This window comes from Arvicanthis niloticus, chromosome 12 (genome assembly GCF_011762505.2).
Source record: "Arvicanthis niloticus isolate mArvNil1 chromosome 12, mArvNil1.pat.X, whole genome shotgun sequence".
Classification (NCBI taxonomy): Eukaryota; Metazoa; Chordata; class Mammalia; order Rodentia; family Muridae; genus Arvicanthis; species Arvicanthis niloticus.
Window position 1 is genome coordinate 25405145 of NC_047669.1, and position 17125 is coordinate 25422269.

The 17125-nt window shown below is 43.9% G+C and overlaps 1 protein-coding gene across 3 annotated transcripts in view; it reads left to right on the forward strand.

Annotated features, from left to right (window-relative positions):
* Window positions 1–8004: 8004 nt before the first annotated feature.
* Igsf11 (immunoglobulin superfamily member 11) overlaps window positions 8005–17125 on the forward strand; it is a 131379-nt gene continuing 122258 nt past the window's right edge. Inside the window, exon 1 of one of the 3 annotated variants that reach the window (XM_076942922.1) lies at window positions 8005–8023. Coding sequence is in view for 1 of the 3 variants with exons in the window: in XM_034515646.3 (XP_034371537.1) it covers window positions 12641–12692 (52 nt within the window). In the remaining 2 variants the exon portion in view is untranslated. The other 2 variants (XM_076942921.1, XM_034515646.3) reach the window with 2 other exon arrangements.

A 17125-nucleotide genomic window follows, 5' to 3' on the forward strand; every position in this document is an offset into this window, starting at 1 on the left:
GGGGGTGGGAGGGGACTAAGGTGGAGGTTGTCATAGAAACCTTCTGTGTCCCTCTTTCTCAATTGGTGTCTGCAGTCATTCACATCACTGCCGAAGTTGCTCTCCTGCTCTTTATAGTCAGGAGCTCAGACCATGGGCTTCCTCATCATTTCTGGTGACAGCACAGATCATGAACCCGGCCCACAGCTACAGTAGAACCACAGATACAGACAAGACCCTCAGAGGCAGCCTAGACCACAGATACCATCTTGGCCTCTGGTGGCAGGGCAGGCCACTCAGATCAGTATGGCCTGTGGGAAGCCATGGCAAGGCCTTACTCTTGGCAAACACTCACCCTTGGCTCTCCTATCTACTATTCTTCTTTCTGCTTACCTTCCATGATTCACTTGTCAGTTCTCAGAACTTCAAACAAGGCCTCATAGCAACCCACCTTAGTAACCTGTTGGGCCTGCTGGGCTCTGCCTGGCTAGAGACAAAAGACTTAACAATGCCTGAATAGTTACTATAACAAAAATGTTGCGACCTGCTCGCTCTGCCTGGCTTGGCCTCCCAAGTGCTGGGATTAAAGGTGTGCGCCACCACTGCTTGGCTCAAACTGCCGCTCCAGTCTTCGGGTCAGGGTCTAGAGAGAGAGAGTGGGGATAAGGGGAAGAGACTCACAGAATGGAGACAAGACAGAGGTTCTGATCAAGTCTCATTTATTGAAGGGAAATCGGGGGTATTTATACACTTTTGCCACGTTCCTTGTAGGCGCGTGGATATGATGTAAGCCTTACAGGCATGGATAGCACGTGCACCGTGTGCCTTGGAGGCGTAGATACCACGTGCGCCTTGCAGGCATGTATGGCGTGGACAGCATGTGGATAGCTGCTTTCTAGCCGCTTTCCACAAAGTCGCTCCCAACAGTAACCCTTCCTCCTGATCTCTAGATTTAGACAACATCCTGCTAGATAGATGTTTTTAGAACCCCTGGTAACAGAAAGGCTTTGTAAGAATAACTTAGTTTAGACCCCACAGCTGCAGCTAGCTTTCTCCACCTGCAAAGCCATCTTTCCTACCCCTTCCCATATCCTGTTTTTAGAGTATATAACCAGTGTGAACAATAAAAATGTTGCCGGCTTGATCAGACTTCTTGACGTGCTGTGCCATTTTATTTTCTCTCGAATCTCAGTCCTCTCCACAAGGTCTAAGTGTCCCACTTGATTGTCCAGCTGGCCTGCACAATGGCCCCTGGGGCACAGTCCACAGAAATCAACATGGCTTCAGGCTGCAGCATAGACCACAGATGTCTGCATGATGTTTAGTGGTAACATGGATCACTGGTATCAACATAGCCTCAGGTGGCAGCACATGCCACCCAGATCAGGATAGTCCCTGGCAGCAGGACAGCCCACAGACATCAATATGGCTTCAGGCCACAGCACAGAGTATGGACATATACATAGCCTTTGGTGGTAGCAAGGGCCACAGACATTAAAACAGACCCCTGCCATAACAGGACCACAGACCCAGTCATGGCTCTCAGACACAGCAGGGACTGGCCTGGACCCTAACCTGGCTGCAGGTGGCAGCACAGCCCACTCAGATCAGTATGTCCCCCAGCAGCAACGTGGTTCACAGACTGAATCAACATGGTCTCAGGCTGCAGCATAGAGCGTGGACATCCATCTGAATGGCCTCCAGTGGTTTATATGGACCAGACATTAACACATACCTCTGTTGTTGTAGGACCAGGCACCCAGACATGGCCTTCAGCCCAGACACCACCACAGTCTCAGGCAGCAGGGCAGGTCATTTTATTCCCTCCTGGGGCTTATGGAATGGTAATGGCTATCTTTGAAGTGGGTCTTCCTTAAAGTTTTCTGGAAATGTTTTTACAGACTAACCCAGGGATGTGTTTCCATAGTGATTGCAAATCCATCAAACAGACAGTGAAGATGAACCATCACGAGAAGCTAGGTAGTCAAAATGATGCCACAGGAAATCTTAAAGCAAGGATTTCTGGGAAGCTCCCAGAATCACCCAAACTACTGACCTCAGGTAATGGGGACCACATCTCTTCTGATCAGTGGGTGGAGGAATGCTTATTTCTTTAGTTTTGCGTTTCACTATTTCCATTTTCCCATGCTTTCCCTAATCCTGATGTTTTATTTTTATGTGTATGAGTGTTTTGCCTGCATGTATGAATGAATGCATACCACGTGCATGCCTGGTGCCTGAGATCAGGATATGGTTTCAGAACCTCCGGAATTGGAGCTATAGAAGGTTGTCAGCTGCTATGTGGGGTTGGGGAGCCCAGCCAGGGCCCTCTGCAAGAGCAGTACGTGCTCAAAACCTCAGAGCCATCTCACCATCCCTTCAACTCAAGTCTCCTGCTGAAGGCTTAATTTCCAGAAGTGTGCCTGTCTAGTCGGCTACCGTCAGGTTCTGAGGCCACGCTTGGGTTCCCATATGTGCACAGGTGTTTTTTGGTTCTGCTTTGTACTACAAGTAAAACTTTCTGTATCTTGGGAGGTCTTGATGCCAAAAATTAAACTAGAAGTAAAAAAAAAAAAAAAAATGACCAAAGTATGTCCAGATTGAATACTTAACATTCACAGATGATACCCTTACCTTGCATTTACACTTAAAAACACATAGAATTTATAGTCTACTTATGGCTGAGAAATCACTCAGTGTTTCCACATTAGACATTGTGGATTGGATGTGAAATAGTCCCCCTGATGTTCCTGTGTGGAAGACGATCCTCCCAGTTCTAGCGTTCAGGAATAGGATGTTTAGAATGTGATCGGATCATGTGGGTTCTGACCAATGGGCACATGAACCCACTGATGGACTCATAATAGACTACACTGCTGGAAGCCGACAGAACTCCAGAAGGTGGGGCTTGATGAAAAGGACTGGGGTGCGGGGGTGGGGGGTGGGGGGCGCTTGGCGTCTTCACCTCTCATCTTCATCTCTCTGCTTCCTGGCTGCCACTGGGTAGGCAGTGTTACACAGTCCTGACCAGGTAAAGTTCTGTCTTGCTTCAGGCCCAAAGCAACTGGAGCAATCGACCTTGACCGGAAGCTTCTGAAATGGTGAGCCAGAATCCTGCCTCGTTTAGCATGTTTATGCGCACGTTTTTTGTCACAGGAGACAACTCAAAAGGTTTTGTCAGTTGTCACTTCCAGATTTTAGTATGATAGCGAGTATTCTGTTTTTATATTCTTTAGTTTGTGGACTGTAACCCATGCCTGTCAGTACATCCTATAAAATAGGAGAGGAAAAATACCGGAAAAGGCAATCAACACTCGCTGTGCGTGATCCGGCAAGGGATGGGAGAGCAATAGGAGCGACAGACTTTCTGTGGATGATTATGAGGTCGTGGTTATTTCCACCTTGCAGATGTAAGGGACACTATTCTCTAAAGAACACTGAGAAAGGATGTCAATTCAGACCTGGCTACTGGCCTGGCGTCTAGGCAGTCAAGTGTGCTATCTTCTTTCTTTAAGCAAGGTGGTGCGAGTGAACTTGATCGGCCCCTCCATGCTACATTCTCTCTCAGCCAGGGTTCCCAGTGGACCAGTAACCAGATGATCATGTCGGTTTTCTCTTTTATTCTCAATGTGACGAATTATATTAATTCACTTCAATACTAAACCAGTGCTGTTCTGCCAAGAGAAGTAAAAGTGGTGTGATGTGTTATCCTTCCATACCAGCATAGCTAGGTGTAGTTGGCTAATACTAATTTGCATTTCTCTGTTATTTTTCTTTCTGAATATTTGATATTCAGTCTAATACTAACATGAGAAAATGAAAAGTGATTTTTCCTTTTCTTTATTTTTTTATAGTTTTAAAAATATACCTTTGTTTCCAAAAGATTTGGTAAAATTTGTTAATAGTCTAGATTTGCACTTTCATTTCTAGAAAAAAAATTAAGTTTTAATTCAGTTAATTTAGTCATAGGTGAGTAACCAGATTTTCTTTTTATGCAAATATTAAGTCATATTTTCTAGGATTTTTGTCTATTTCTTCCAAGTTTTCAAATTTATTGTCAAAGTATTCATTATTTAACTTTTTAAACATAGGTGGCATTTGTAATAAAATTTCTTTTTAATACTATTTGAGATGTCTCATTTTTAAGTATTGATTAAATTTGGTTCATGGAATTTGGTTAATTTAACCTCTTTAAAGTATCAGATTTTTGGCCGTGTTTGTCTAATAGTTAGTTGTATCATTTTCCTCTTTCTTATACTCATGTCTACTTTGCCTCCTTTATCGTATTTATTTGTTAGATATCTATTTTTATTAATGGGGGCATTTAACATTTTAAGTTTTTCTTAAAGAACACTTTATCTATAATTCGCAGGATTTTATATAAAGTGTTTGAATTTATCTAACTACATTTTAGTTTTCTTTGCTTTCAGTTTTAAATACTTCACCTTCCCTAGCATCCAAATGTATGTATATTTGTTGATCCCTCCCTTGGTAATATTGTGGGCAGAGAATGTAACCTGAATGATGTCACTCCTGTGACATCTCTTAGGGTTCACTTCCTTCGTTCATCCACCTATTACAAATGTTTATCCAGGGCCATAGTGAGATGGATCACTTGCTACTTTCACAGGGAACCTGGGGTCAGTTCCCAGTATCCACATGACAGCTCTTAACTGTAACTCTAGTTCCAGGGAGTCCAGTGCTGCCTTCTGGTCTCTGTAGGCATCAGACATGCATCTGGTGTTCACACACTCACAGGCAAAACCAAAGCAAACCAACCAAACAAAAACCAAACTATATCAAAACCCCATGCATAACATATAAAATAAAATAAAAACCTTTAAAAATGTTTTCAGTGTCTACTGGTGTGTCATACACTGTTAAAGGCACTGAGAATTGATTAGTGAATAAAACCAATAAAAACTGTTGTTCTTGTGTGTTATGTTAGATACAGCAGATATTAAATAAGACTGTTGTTTTTTTTATTAAAGAGTATGTTAATAATGGGGTTCTAAAACCACAACAAGGAAAGAAATTTTAAAATGGCTTTTAAACATTTACTCTTCAATATGACAGTCAGTTAAGGCAGACTACAGACTATATACCAACAAAACCCCTACGATGCAGAATAATTGCTTCCCAAAGAAGCCCATTCCTAATTCTCAAGACTGGTGAGCATGCTTCCTTTTCTGGCAAAAGGGAATTGAGGGTTGCAGGCAGATGATTTTCAGTGGATCTGGAAATGGCTTATTGTAGTATGTAGTTTCTACTACCTCGTTTTAAGCTCCGGGAGGACCAAGCTCCCAGCCCCCATCCAGGAGCCACCACAGATCCACGGAACACACACACGCACACACGCACACACAAAAACACGCGCTTTGCTTATTTTAAATATACCTTATTTATAGTTCAATGCCTCTTCTATGCCTTCCTTAGCTATCGCACCCTTCTTTTCACCCCCAGCTCAACGCCTCTAAATCTTCCTTCAACTTTATTTGCTCAGTTATCTTTAGTCCTACCTCAGCAACCTAAATTTGCCCTCAGCTTAGTTGTGTTTCTAATCTCCTGCCTGCTACCCCAGGCCCCATCAGGGAAGCGGTCAATGGCCACTTCACCCTAGATCTCCCATGGCTGGTGGCTCTTTCTCCCTCTGAAGCCTGGTGAATCTTTTCCTTTCTCCTGTGTCTGCTAGCCTGATTGAAGGGAAAACTGGAAGTCCCACCTCTTCCGCCTAGCCATTGGCTGCTAACATTTTTATCAATCGATCAAGAACCAATTGGGGAACAGGATTTCCATCGTTAATTCCAGATCAGAGCATTAAAATCAGCTCCCTACAGCTTATCCTGGATTCTCTGAGAAGGCCCACTGTAATTACAAGTATCCTTACACGAGGAAGACTGAAGTCCAAGGGCTTTCTTCTGGCAGTGCCGATAAGGCATGGATGGCCCAATGCTGCTTGCTGCTTTAAAGATGGAGAAAGGCGACCTTGAGCTAAGGAAACAAAGTGGGATCTAAGGCCAGGAATGGAAGGGCATGGAGTTCTGCCCTACAGTCTCCAGAAAGGAGTGCCGCCTTGGCAATCACTTGATTTTTATCTCTCCGGCACCTAGTTTAATTTTTTTTTAAACTTCAAACCTATAAAACAATACATGTGTGTTGGTTTATGCCACAGGCTTAAGGGGGTGGTTACAGATGTAATAGAAAATGAACACAGGTCCTGTCTAGTAATAAGATTTTCCCCTTCTCACTGACATGAAAATCCTGGGAAGTCTTGGGAAGGGGAGTGGGAGGGAACCGGAAGATCATTTATTCTACGTGTGTTGAGCACAGACTGTAGACAATTCTCATTTCCTTCTAGCCTTTGTCTTCCCTTTATATTTTGTTGAGGGCTCATCAGTTCATTGAAGGCTTTTACAGCTTCATGTTGTCTTGTAAGTCGAGATTTCTAGTCTTTGTTGCTAGACACAATAGTCTGAATTACGCTTTCAGTTGTGAAAAATCCATCAGAATTTGAAAAGAGAGACTTGATTTTCAAAATAGCCCAATGTATAAAAGTAAGTGGTGAGTTTGAAGCCGACCAGCTTAGTGAAAATTGGTGGAGACTTTGCAGAATGATAATAATAATAATAATAATAATAATAATAATAATAACTCCTCATAGCAGAGAGACTACGGCAAACATTTATGTGATGTGTAAAATGCTACTGAAGGTGTTTTTCTTGTCAAGTCTCCAAAAGTCACTGAGGCCATTTAAAAATTACCATTGGGAAGAATAAAGTAGCATTCTATCATAATGAGTTGAGTACAAAAGTGACTTTATCTAAATACAAATGTGCTCATGATGGAAAGATTTTAAAGCAGAGAGTTTTCCAATGGCTATAGATGCTGTAGATATTTCCTTTGCCAGCATCACAATGATGATAAGGACCAGACCCTCAGAGGGAGATAGAGATTTCTACTCACTTTGATGTAAATCCTGTTAGCAAGAGTTGCAATGTGTGTGTGTGTGTGTGTGTGTGTGTGTGTGTGTGTAGAAGCAGATGTAAGAGATTTAAGTTATTGGTATAGCTAGGTATAGATAGGCTACAAATACTCTCAATTCTAAGGACAACGTTGGAAATGCTAAATGCTCTATTTATGTCAGCATACAGGGAGGGACACTTGTTGGCTTTCTTGATGTTAAGCTTGGATAATTCCATCATTTTCTTTTCTACCATTTCTTTCTTATATTAGAGGGTTTTCCTGATTTCATATGGTGAAGAAGTTCCTTATATTTTATCTTTAAAAGGACCAACCCTGGCTGTAGACAACATCTGGCTCTAAGCAGCTGGTCAAAAATAATTACAGAATAAGTGGCCCAAACAGTGCTTTACTAGCCTTGTACAGAACACTTCATAAATATAAACCCTTCAAATTTAAATGCAATTAATATTTAATTTATGCACATTAATGGATCTGTGGTGTTGACACTTTAAATATCTAATTCAAAATAGTTTATATATAGCTTTAGAAAGCTTTAAAATTCTATCTTTTTTCATTCTTAATTATATTTCTCCTATGCCAATAAATACAATTAACTTTCCATTCTTGAATACAAATGAACCGATCCTGGAAAGAGATAGCCCTGCATTTTGATGGATTGAAAAGTTTGTCTATTGTTAAATTTAAACTTGGATAAGTAGAGATTGAATCCATTTTTATGCCATCTATGTTTTGAGTCACGAAGGCTGTTATTATAACCACAGTAGAGTCTTTGGTTTGGGCCCCTTTCCTCAGCCCATCTCATCTGCATGTCTTTCTTAGGCCTGCTACAATTGCCCTAGGACAGCCCCATCCAGCTAGTACTGCTTGCTACTAAAGTGTGGGTGGTCTCTAACAGTCTCCTCCAGGATTAAAACATTCTCTCCTCCAGCAGGGAACTCCCTAAGTAGGGAGTAAACAACTAAAAAACAGGCTCAGGAACTCTGTGAAACTGACCAGATACACTGGGCCCCTCCCTCCAGAGTAAACAGAGCCCAGCTTCCAAGAGCTGCCTGGGAGAGAGGTAGGCAAACTGAGGCTTCTGGAAAGGACACGCTCCAACCTGTTGAGCTGTGTAGTGTGCCCCAGGGATCCCAGCTTTGTTTGTGAGTTGTAGTCACCTTTGATGGGGTGGACTTGGGTGATACAGCTCTTGTTGAGTTATTTCTGTTCACAATCCCTCATGCATTGGTTCACAAAATTGGACTTTGGTGGCATCCGTACTTTGCTCTGTTGTGTGTTCTCTATCTGGAGAGAATAGCAGAAGAATGTGTTTTATCTCCGCAGGAAAAGTTTTGTCAGACAACAGGAGGTGGGTGGTACTGAAGATTGTGGTGTGATGGAGAGGGATTAAATACTGGGGAGACAACTTCCTCAGACTAGCTTTAAGATGCCATGATGTCTTTAAATGACCTCTGCATGTATTTGGGCCAGCTATAGGGAACACGCTAGAAGTCTTGGTTCTCATTCTCCCTGGTATTTGCAGTCTCTGAAGCATCTCTGATTCCCTTGAGACAGGGGATCCTCCTGTCTGAAGGAGGGGTTGTAATAAGCACCTTCCCTAGCCCTGGTGTTGCCGCGATGATCACACCAGGTAGCATATGCAGAATCACTTTGAAACATAAAGCACTGTACAAATGTCTGATGGCGTATGCGGCTTTCTCACTCGGAATACTTAAGGGATTTAAGGAAATCCTACTGTGGTTATAGGCAGATTAGGATAAAAGAGCATAGCAAAATTTATCCTCCGTAAAAATGTATCCAGAGCCCATGACAGTGCTGGCGTTTCTGTGAATTAAAGATCACACCTTGCCTGTTTCTGGAGGAATGAACAGCTGACAGCCTTCGGGTCCAGCTTCTGAGCTTCTACTTCTCCTTCCTGTCCCTTGAGTCCACTATCACCAGCTGACCCCTGTGCTTCTTCATCTCCCAGACACTGATTGTCCCCCATCCTCCTTCTGAAGCCACACAGCCTTTTCTTTTACAAGGGCTCCTCCACCAAACTGTGAGTGTGTGTCCTAGTGACTCCCTGACTCCTGCCTGTGGGCAGTAACTCGCTCGTGGTGACAAAGAGGCTAATCTTTGATGAACAGTGGCAGCACAGATATAGTCCAGGTACAAGTGGCATTTGTCTGGGGTCAGGGATTACTCCACATGGATTTTGTTTAACCTTTAGCCCAGTGCCTTGACACAGCTCTTCTGCTTAGTTAATATTTGCTGCGTTTGTGTAATGAGTGTAGCCAGCGACCTGCTTTATCAGGACTTTTAAGCACAGGAAACTAGATTATCTATTTAACTAAGGAAAAAAAAACCCATTATTTGTCATTTAAATTTGAGGTTATGATACGGCAAAGTGAATGCGCCTGAGTTGTACTGACCACTTCATGACTTCTTTTCTTTTCTACCTATGTCGTTTCTGAGGACAGGGTCAGATTATATGGGAGTAGGGGGGAGGGAGAAAGAGGGCCTAAACGGAGAAAATAAAATCTAGAATTTGCTCCGGAGGGTAAAAGGATGAGAATAAGCTAGAGATAACACCAACATTGAAAACTGAAATTGTTATTAATATGAAGGAGAAATAGGAAGAGTGAGCACAGCCTAGGCATTCCCAACTCATGAGAACAGATTTTTTTTTTCGTAAGACTCCTGTTAAAATGATTGGCTTTATTCGAAAAAATTTTCTTTATGCCAATGAGCATTTTGCCTTAATGCTAAGGACTAGCCTTCGGCTTGGAGACAGGTTCTGAGGAAGGGGTATCTGGGAGCAGTGAAAACAAATGGCTGGAAGTCAAACCGTGGGTCCAGGCTGGTGGCCTGCGTTTTGCTGGAAACAGACAGCTTTCCAGCCTTTTCTTCTGTTCTGCATTCTTTCTCTCTGATCTGCTTTCTCTGGAGATCTCGAGACAGCTCTCTCTCTGTGCTCTGCTTGAGACAGTTCTCCAAGCAGTGCTCTCTTAGTATTCTAATATCTTTTTCTGGATAGCTCACCTCCTGCAGATCATAAACCCAGTCTTTTATCTTACACATCAATCCAGTCACTGATTGACTCCCAAGTACTTTTTTTTTTTTTTTTTTTTTTTTTTTTTTTTTTTTTTTTTTTTTTTGGTTTTTCGAGACAGGGTTTCTCTGTGTAGTCCTGGCTGTCCTGGAACTCACTCTGTAGACCAGGCTGGCCTCGAACTCAGAAATCCGCCTGCCTCTGCCTCTGCCTCCCAAGTGCTGGGATTAAAGGCGTGCGCCCCAAGTACCCTTTTGATTATCCCATGACTCAGCATCCTGTGACCCCAGCCCCTTAATCCTTAGGAGACAGCAAGCACACATTTATTTTTTTTTTAAACATCGAGAAAGAATTCAGAGATCTGCCTGCTTCTGTTCAGTACAGACTGATAAGCTAGCCTGGTGGGACCCCATCCTGAAGTTACCATTTCTAGTACACTTGGACCTAAATTTGCGCTGTCCCAGGCTGACCCTGAACTTAGGAATCTGCCTGCATTTGTATCTGCCCTCTTTGTATCTTTCTGACAAGCTGGCTCGTGCGGTAGCTGCCTCTGTTCCTTTAGATCTGTGAAGCCCATTATATGATTCATATTGCATTGTTATATTTTTGCATAGTTGAGAAATTATGTATTTTATAACCCATGATTTTAGAGTCCTTTCCCAGTCTTAAGGGCTGTCCTGAAGGTCCCAGTGTTTACCGTTTTGCTGAGACATTACCTATACCTTTGCCTCTCGGACTTGTGCTGATTATCGTGGAGCCATTAATGTTAACAGGGAGGACATTCCTTAAAGGAGGAACATAAAATATGTACATTATTATACAAACAAGCCCTATGCCCACAGCAGCCATCAACACTCATGGAGGTCAATGCCCGCTGACCCTGTTCCAGGGGCAGGAACTACATCATTCTGTCCCCACCAAGGCTATGCTGGACCGGCACTTGTATACACACCACATGTGAACTTGGTTCCTTCAGAGGTCAGAAGAGAGCACTGGATCACAGATGGTTGTGAGCCACCATGTGGGTACTGGGAACAGAACTCAAGTCCTCTGCAAGAGCAAGTGCTCTTAACCTCTGAGCCCTCTCTCAAGGCCCCAGTGACTGGCATTTTTTAACTTTTCCTTTTTTTTTTCCTTCAAAGTATAACATTTCAATATTTAAAATAGTTTTATAATTCTACTTTCTTGATATTTTTGATTTTTCTACACAGCCTTAAATCTTTGTGCAAATATATTTCTTTCTTTTTTTTTTTTTTAAATTGTTTTCTACAACTGCCTTGCGTCTGAGCAGACTACCGTCTCTGAGTTGTCCCGGCAAAATTGGTTCTGTGAGGTGTGGGGGGCTCAGAATTCTGCAGGGCTACAGGAGTTCTAATCTAGGCTGTTCAGAATCTGATCCCATGGCTGGGAAGTTCTTGGGCAGGTAGGTCCTCAAATCTGGAAGGCTCAGTGTGGGTGTGGAAGCAGAAAATGACTTTGGGCTGTAGAAGGAAACAAGCCAAAATGGGAAAGGAAGGGCAGTAATGCAGTTCAAATAGGTAAAAGAATTTCAAATGTTATTAAGGTCTCTTGAATGTAACCACAACAAACAAGAGGTAAACACATCCATCTAAAGTACAGGTGCCACAGTCAAGGCAAGTCAGTATTAAAAAGCAGTCTAAGGAAACGTGAGCTTTCTAAGGGACCACTTAAAACATTGGAAGATGGCAAGCATGGTTGCAGGCCTGTAATCCCAGGATTTGGGAGGCTTCGACAGAAAGATCAGACATTTAAGATCATCCTGGTTTTTAATTGAAATATCATGACATCACTTTCGCCTTTCCTTTGATCTCTTCTCTCCATCTCTTCCCAGCTATACCTTCTCTTAAAACCCCTCCCATGTCCCCCCACTCTCAAGTTGTTAACCTCTTTATTAGTTACATATGCCTGTGTATGCATATCTATCTGCCCATCCCTCCATCCCTCCATCCATGGAGATACAACTGGCTCAATCCGGGTTTTTTTTTTTCTTTTTTCTTTTTGGTTGTTGTTGTTTGTATATGATTTCAGGGCTGACGACTCTGCATGAACCACCCACCAATAAGGGGACTCATCCCTTGGATAGGCTAACTCTCCTAAGAGTCTACATGACTCCTAGTGTCTCCTAGGAGTCTCTTAAGGTTTTTTCAGATCGGTTAAATGGGTTTCAGGGAGGCTAAAATGGTCAGAGTAGGGACTGTTTGAAAACGGAAGCCGAGAAAGACGAGTTGGATCTGAGGGAAGCCGCTTTGGGTTTTGGGTCCAACATGTCTTTGCAGAGTTCATGGGGACCAAAGCAGGTGGCCGGGCCGCGCCAGCCGTGGGTTCGTCGCGTTCTGCAGGTGGCCGCCAGGCGTCGCGCTGGAGTCGCGGTTGCCCTGGAGACCGCTCGGCGAGTGGGCAGGCGGTGCTGAGCCCCCGGCTGGGGAAGAGCTGGCGGGAGCTGGGGGGGAGTGGCTGCGGCGGCTGGTGGTGGCCGCGGCGGCCGGCGAGCCCGGGACGCCCGAGCCTGCCCCGAGCCTCGGCGGAGCGGAGTGGCCTCGGCGCTCCCGTGTCCCGCTCGGTCCCCGCTGCACTCCGCCGCCCAGCAGCCCGGCGGACGGCGGCTCCCGAGGCGGCCCCGGCATGACTCGGCGGCGCTCGGCTCCGGCGTCCTGGCTGCTCGTGTCGCTGCTCGGTGAGTAACCCAGCTTGTCCGGCCGCGCCGGGGGACCGAGCCCGCTGTCGCCTGCAGGGGCTGGGAACCGGCTCCCCCCGGGGCGGTGGCGGAGGCCCGCGTCGCCCAGGTGTCCCCGAGCACTGTAATCCCTGCGCAGCTCCCCGCTACCACTTCCCGGCACGAACTCCCGCTGCCAGCCCACTTAGAAATAGTGTTTAAGAGTTACTAGAGGGCTGCAGGAAAACTTTGTAGCGTTACCACAGCTTTGAAGGAGGTTGCGATTTTAAAAGAATTAAATTAATTAAAAATACTTTTGCAGATTTTAAGTCGTAACTTCATTATAACCTTTAAAGCATATGCAGGGGTAAAATTTCGCTTTTTTTTTTTTTTTTAAAAAAAGTTCGATTACATCCAAAAGCAGTTTATTTACACTCGTAAGTTTTGTAACCAGAGGGTCTAAGTTGCCTCATAAAAATACATAGAATGGAGCAATATGAGGAAACGTTTGAAAGCAGTTGTTTATTCAAATTTAATTTCTTCAGTTTTTCTTACATTTTCTTTTTCCCCAGCAGTTTTTCAGTAGGCTCTGAATTTCCTTTTATACAATCCTGCCTTTGTGTGTGCATTGTTCTATGGAATCAAGTTTTCTGTCTCAGTAACTGGTTGCTGAGGTTTACTGAAATGTGTTTAGAAGGCTTTTATTTACGATGCTAGTTCAGTGATGGAGAGTGCTGTGGATAACTGTATTTCTCTCTAGATATCTTTGTAGGTTTCCAGTCATTTTTATGGCCTTATGTGAATAAAAAGTGTTTTAATATTGAAGTAACTCAGTTGTAGACAGTTTACTTAGTATAGGAGGAATCAGAGCAAACTGTCTTGTTACCTTCTTTGAAGATACCAGGGACGGTGTTCTGACTTCTGGAAGTTCAGTAGGAATATTTTTAGTAATGATATGCTAATAATCAAGTCACATACAAATGTGTGTATTTATGTATTTGAGCTTCCAAACTGAATTTGTCATTTACTACTTTCAGCAGGCCTATGTGTCACTGTCTTTCTGTCAGAGGTGAAATAAACGAATTCATAGATGTTTCTTACAGTCCTTGAACACAGCTGAAATGTTGTAATTGTTGCTGTAAGAACAGCTAAAATGTTTTTGATAAAAAAAAAAAAAAAACTATGGTTAAACTTCGTTGGCCAGCAGATTTTTGTGTTTTGAATTTATTAGGCAGTACTTTTAAACAGGTGATTTTGTTTCTAGAATCATCCATAGGCAGTCACCTGATTTATGCCTTAGCTTTGGGTGGAACTATTTCTGCTCAATACTAGAACAATTCTGAGGACTTCCAAGGTAGTTCCAGTCGTTGGGATGGCCTGCTCTGTAGAGCCACTTTTAACTCTCAAAAAACTTGTTTCTCTGTTCAGTTTCCTTTGCTACCACATGCACATGTGAGCATTTGGGCATCAGGTGGGTGGGGCAGGGAGACGGTGGGAGGATATGAAGTTTGTCTGTAGCCCTCATGGGATTTTCCTGAAACACGCTGTGTGCACAAATACTTGATGGTACAACAAGTAAATGCTGAGTCACATTTGCCAAGGAATATTTATTTCACGGCAAAGTTAACTTTCGATCTGGACTTGGCCTAGAATTTAGATTATCTAAATTGAGAGTGGCTGGGCCTTCATAGCTCAAGGAGCTGTGGGAGCTGAAGTGTATATGAGCAGAGAGCGCATGGGTGTGTTCTAAGGAGAGGGCAGACTTCTAACTGGAGGAGCAGAGAAAGGGCAGAGGGAAAAGGTGGGAAGGGAGGGAGGAGGTGGGAGGGGAGGGAGGAGGTGGGAGGGGAGGGAGGGCAAGCTGAGTGCTGAGTTAGGGCTTTGTCTTGGGAAAGGCCAAAGGGTTGTTTCCTTACAGGCCCAGGGAAGGAGGTTGTGACCAGAGATTGTGAGGTGGTTCTATTTTCCAGTGTCCGGGAAGATTCTTGTGTCCTGGTTAGATTCTTGAACCAGACAGTGGCAATGTTGGTTTGACTGAGTTGTGGTGTGCCTTTAGAAATTCTATAAAATTGGTTCTGTTACAAAGTGGGAAAAGTTGGATTCTGTTTGAGTGACCAACAGCAGTGATGGAAGAATAATGTGCCAGAAGTATAAAAGTCTCTTCAAGAAAAGAAAAAAAGCAGGTACCATGATATTGCTGTTATTTTTGTTAAGTTTCTGTGAAATAAATTCATAGGGAATTTGCATAGAACGGTTTACTTCTGTGCAATTCTATCAATGGCTTAGAATAGTTTAAATGAGTAAGGTATGGTGGCACCTACCCTTAATCCCAGCACCCAGGAGGCAGGGGCAGGTGAATCTCAGGGAGTTGAAGGCTGCCCTGGTGTACAGAGTGAGTTCCATACCGGTCAAGGATACATAATGAGACTCTCTCAACAAATAGACAGAAATGTATCTGAAGTATTTCTTTTTTACTTGTGGTTCCTTGAAAGAGCAGATAATTTTACAGAGTTTGAGGAAGTGTGTAAAACAAAAAGACCATATCAAAAAGAAAAAGTCGTGAAGTCGTTGCCATTTTGAGAAGCTGATTGTAACTTTCAATTTCTTAGCTTTAAAATTTGAAATGTAACTGTTTTTGGAAGACCTCACTTTTTAAAGTCAAAATCTGTAGCTTGACCATCTTGAAAGATGACAGGTACCGCGTGAAGATTTCAGAGAGGTTTAGCTTACTCAGCATACAGTGCTTGGGAAGCAGTTTAAACACCAAATCATCGAGAGTTTTTATAATGTTAATGCTAAGAACTGCTGTCAGACCTAATGTGCAAGGCTGGAGACTCTTGTTCAGCCTTTTACCCCTTGGCGACAGTAAGTGGTACATTTTCAAACGTGTTTTCACGCTTCGGTAGTGGAAACATCTATAACAGAAATCCTCATTTGAATCTTCACACTTAAACCATGTGACTCAGTGGCAAAGGAGGTGACGAGCTTGGGCCACAAGGATCTAGTCACAGCATAGTCTCAGCAGCGGGAAGGGAGGGAGGGACTGCCTGTATTTTCTGAGTTGGTACAGAGTTGGGGGGATTGTTGCTGTCTCCTTCAAACTATCTGTAAGCCTGCTGTGGAGGTGCACTGTGCAACTTGTTGCATCTGTCTGCAGTTAGGGAGATTACACGTTTGAGGCCCTGTTGGACTACATAAGGAGTTCTGTGGTTGAACCCGGGCTATGTAATGAAGCACTCTTTCATTTTCTTAGCCAAACTTCTCTAGGACCTGTTTATTTAAAAGAAGAGCTCTAGGTCTATGGTTATCTGGGCCGATGATAACTTTATTTCAACTCCCTCAGCTTTTGTACGTTTGGCGTTTTGAAGTAGGGTTGTTGGATTTCTAGCTCTGGGTCCTGCTGTAAGCACAGAGCCTGAGACTTACTCCCCTTGGATGAGAACTGACTGGCACCAACAGGTCTCAGCCTGCGCTCCAAGAACAGCACCCCTCCCCACCATCTGGAGGATGTCAAGTCCTCTACTGACCACACGCCTGGGATCTGCCTAGGACAGGCTGTCGGCTCCTGGGTGGGCTTTGGAAACCCACTGATTTGAATTCTTGTCATAAGAGTGGGAAGCTAATTAATTTATGTAATGGTTAAGTGTCCTAAAACCATGACGTTTTCTTTTGGTGTAAGTCTGGGTAATTGACGTCCCCCCTGCACAATCCCCATGTGTAAGACCGGCTACAGCAGCTGTTTACCTTTGTTGGAGAAATGTGAAGTCAGAGGGAAAAATAGGTTGAGTCATTCCCTGCTCACGGTGGCTGTCATCCTGGACTGTGTAGATGCTAAGTTCTGTGGCTCCACCCAACTTATTATAGGAAGAAGCAGACTGTAATAAACATCATTCAGTTTGTATGACTAGGTTGGGATCAAACCAGTTCAAATCTACAAGTGTGGACGAAGAGCGCATAATGAGTAGTCTTGGGAAAAAGTGGACTGGTGTGGCATTGCTAACCTTTTGGATCATTTTTCCCTTCGTTATTTATTTATTCACTGTACATCCCAATTGCAGTCCTCTCCCTCTCCCCCCCCTCCCCTCCCTCTTCCCCTCCCCCTCTCCTCCCAGCCCCATGCTCACAAAACCCTCTTCCCACTACCCCCCCTTCTCCTCAGAGATGGGGAAGCCCTCCCTGGGTACCATCCTGCCTTGGGACATCAAGTTGCAGGAAGACTAGGCATATCCTCTCCAACTGAGGCCAGACAAGGCAGTCCAGCGGGGGGGGGGGGGGGGGGGGGGGGGGGGGGGCAAGGGGATCTAATGGCAGGCAACAGGGTCAGGGTAACCCCCCCTTCCAATTGTTAGGGACCACATGAAGACCAAGCTGCACATCTGCTACGTATGTGCAGGGGGCCTAGGTTCAGCCCCTGTATACTCTTTGGTTGGTGGTTCAGTCTCTGTTAGCCCACT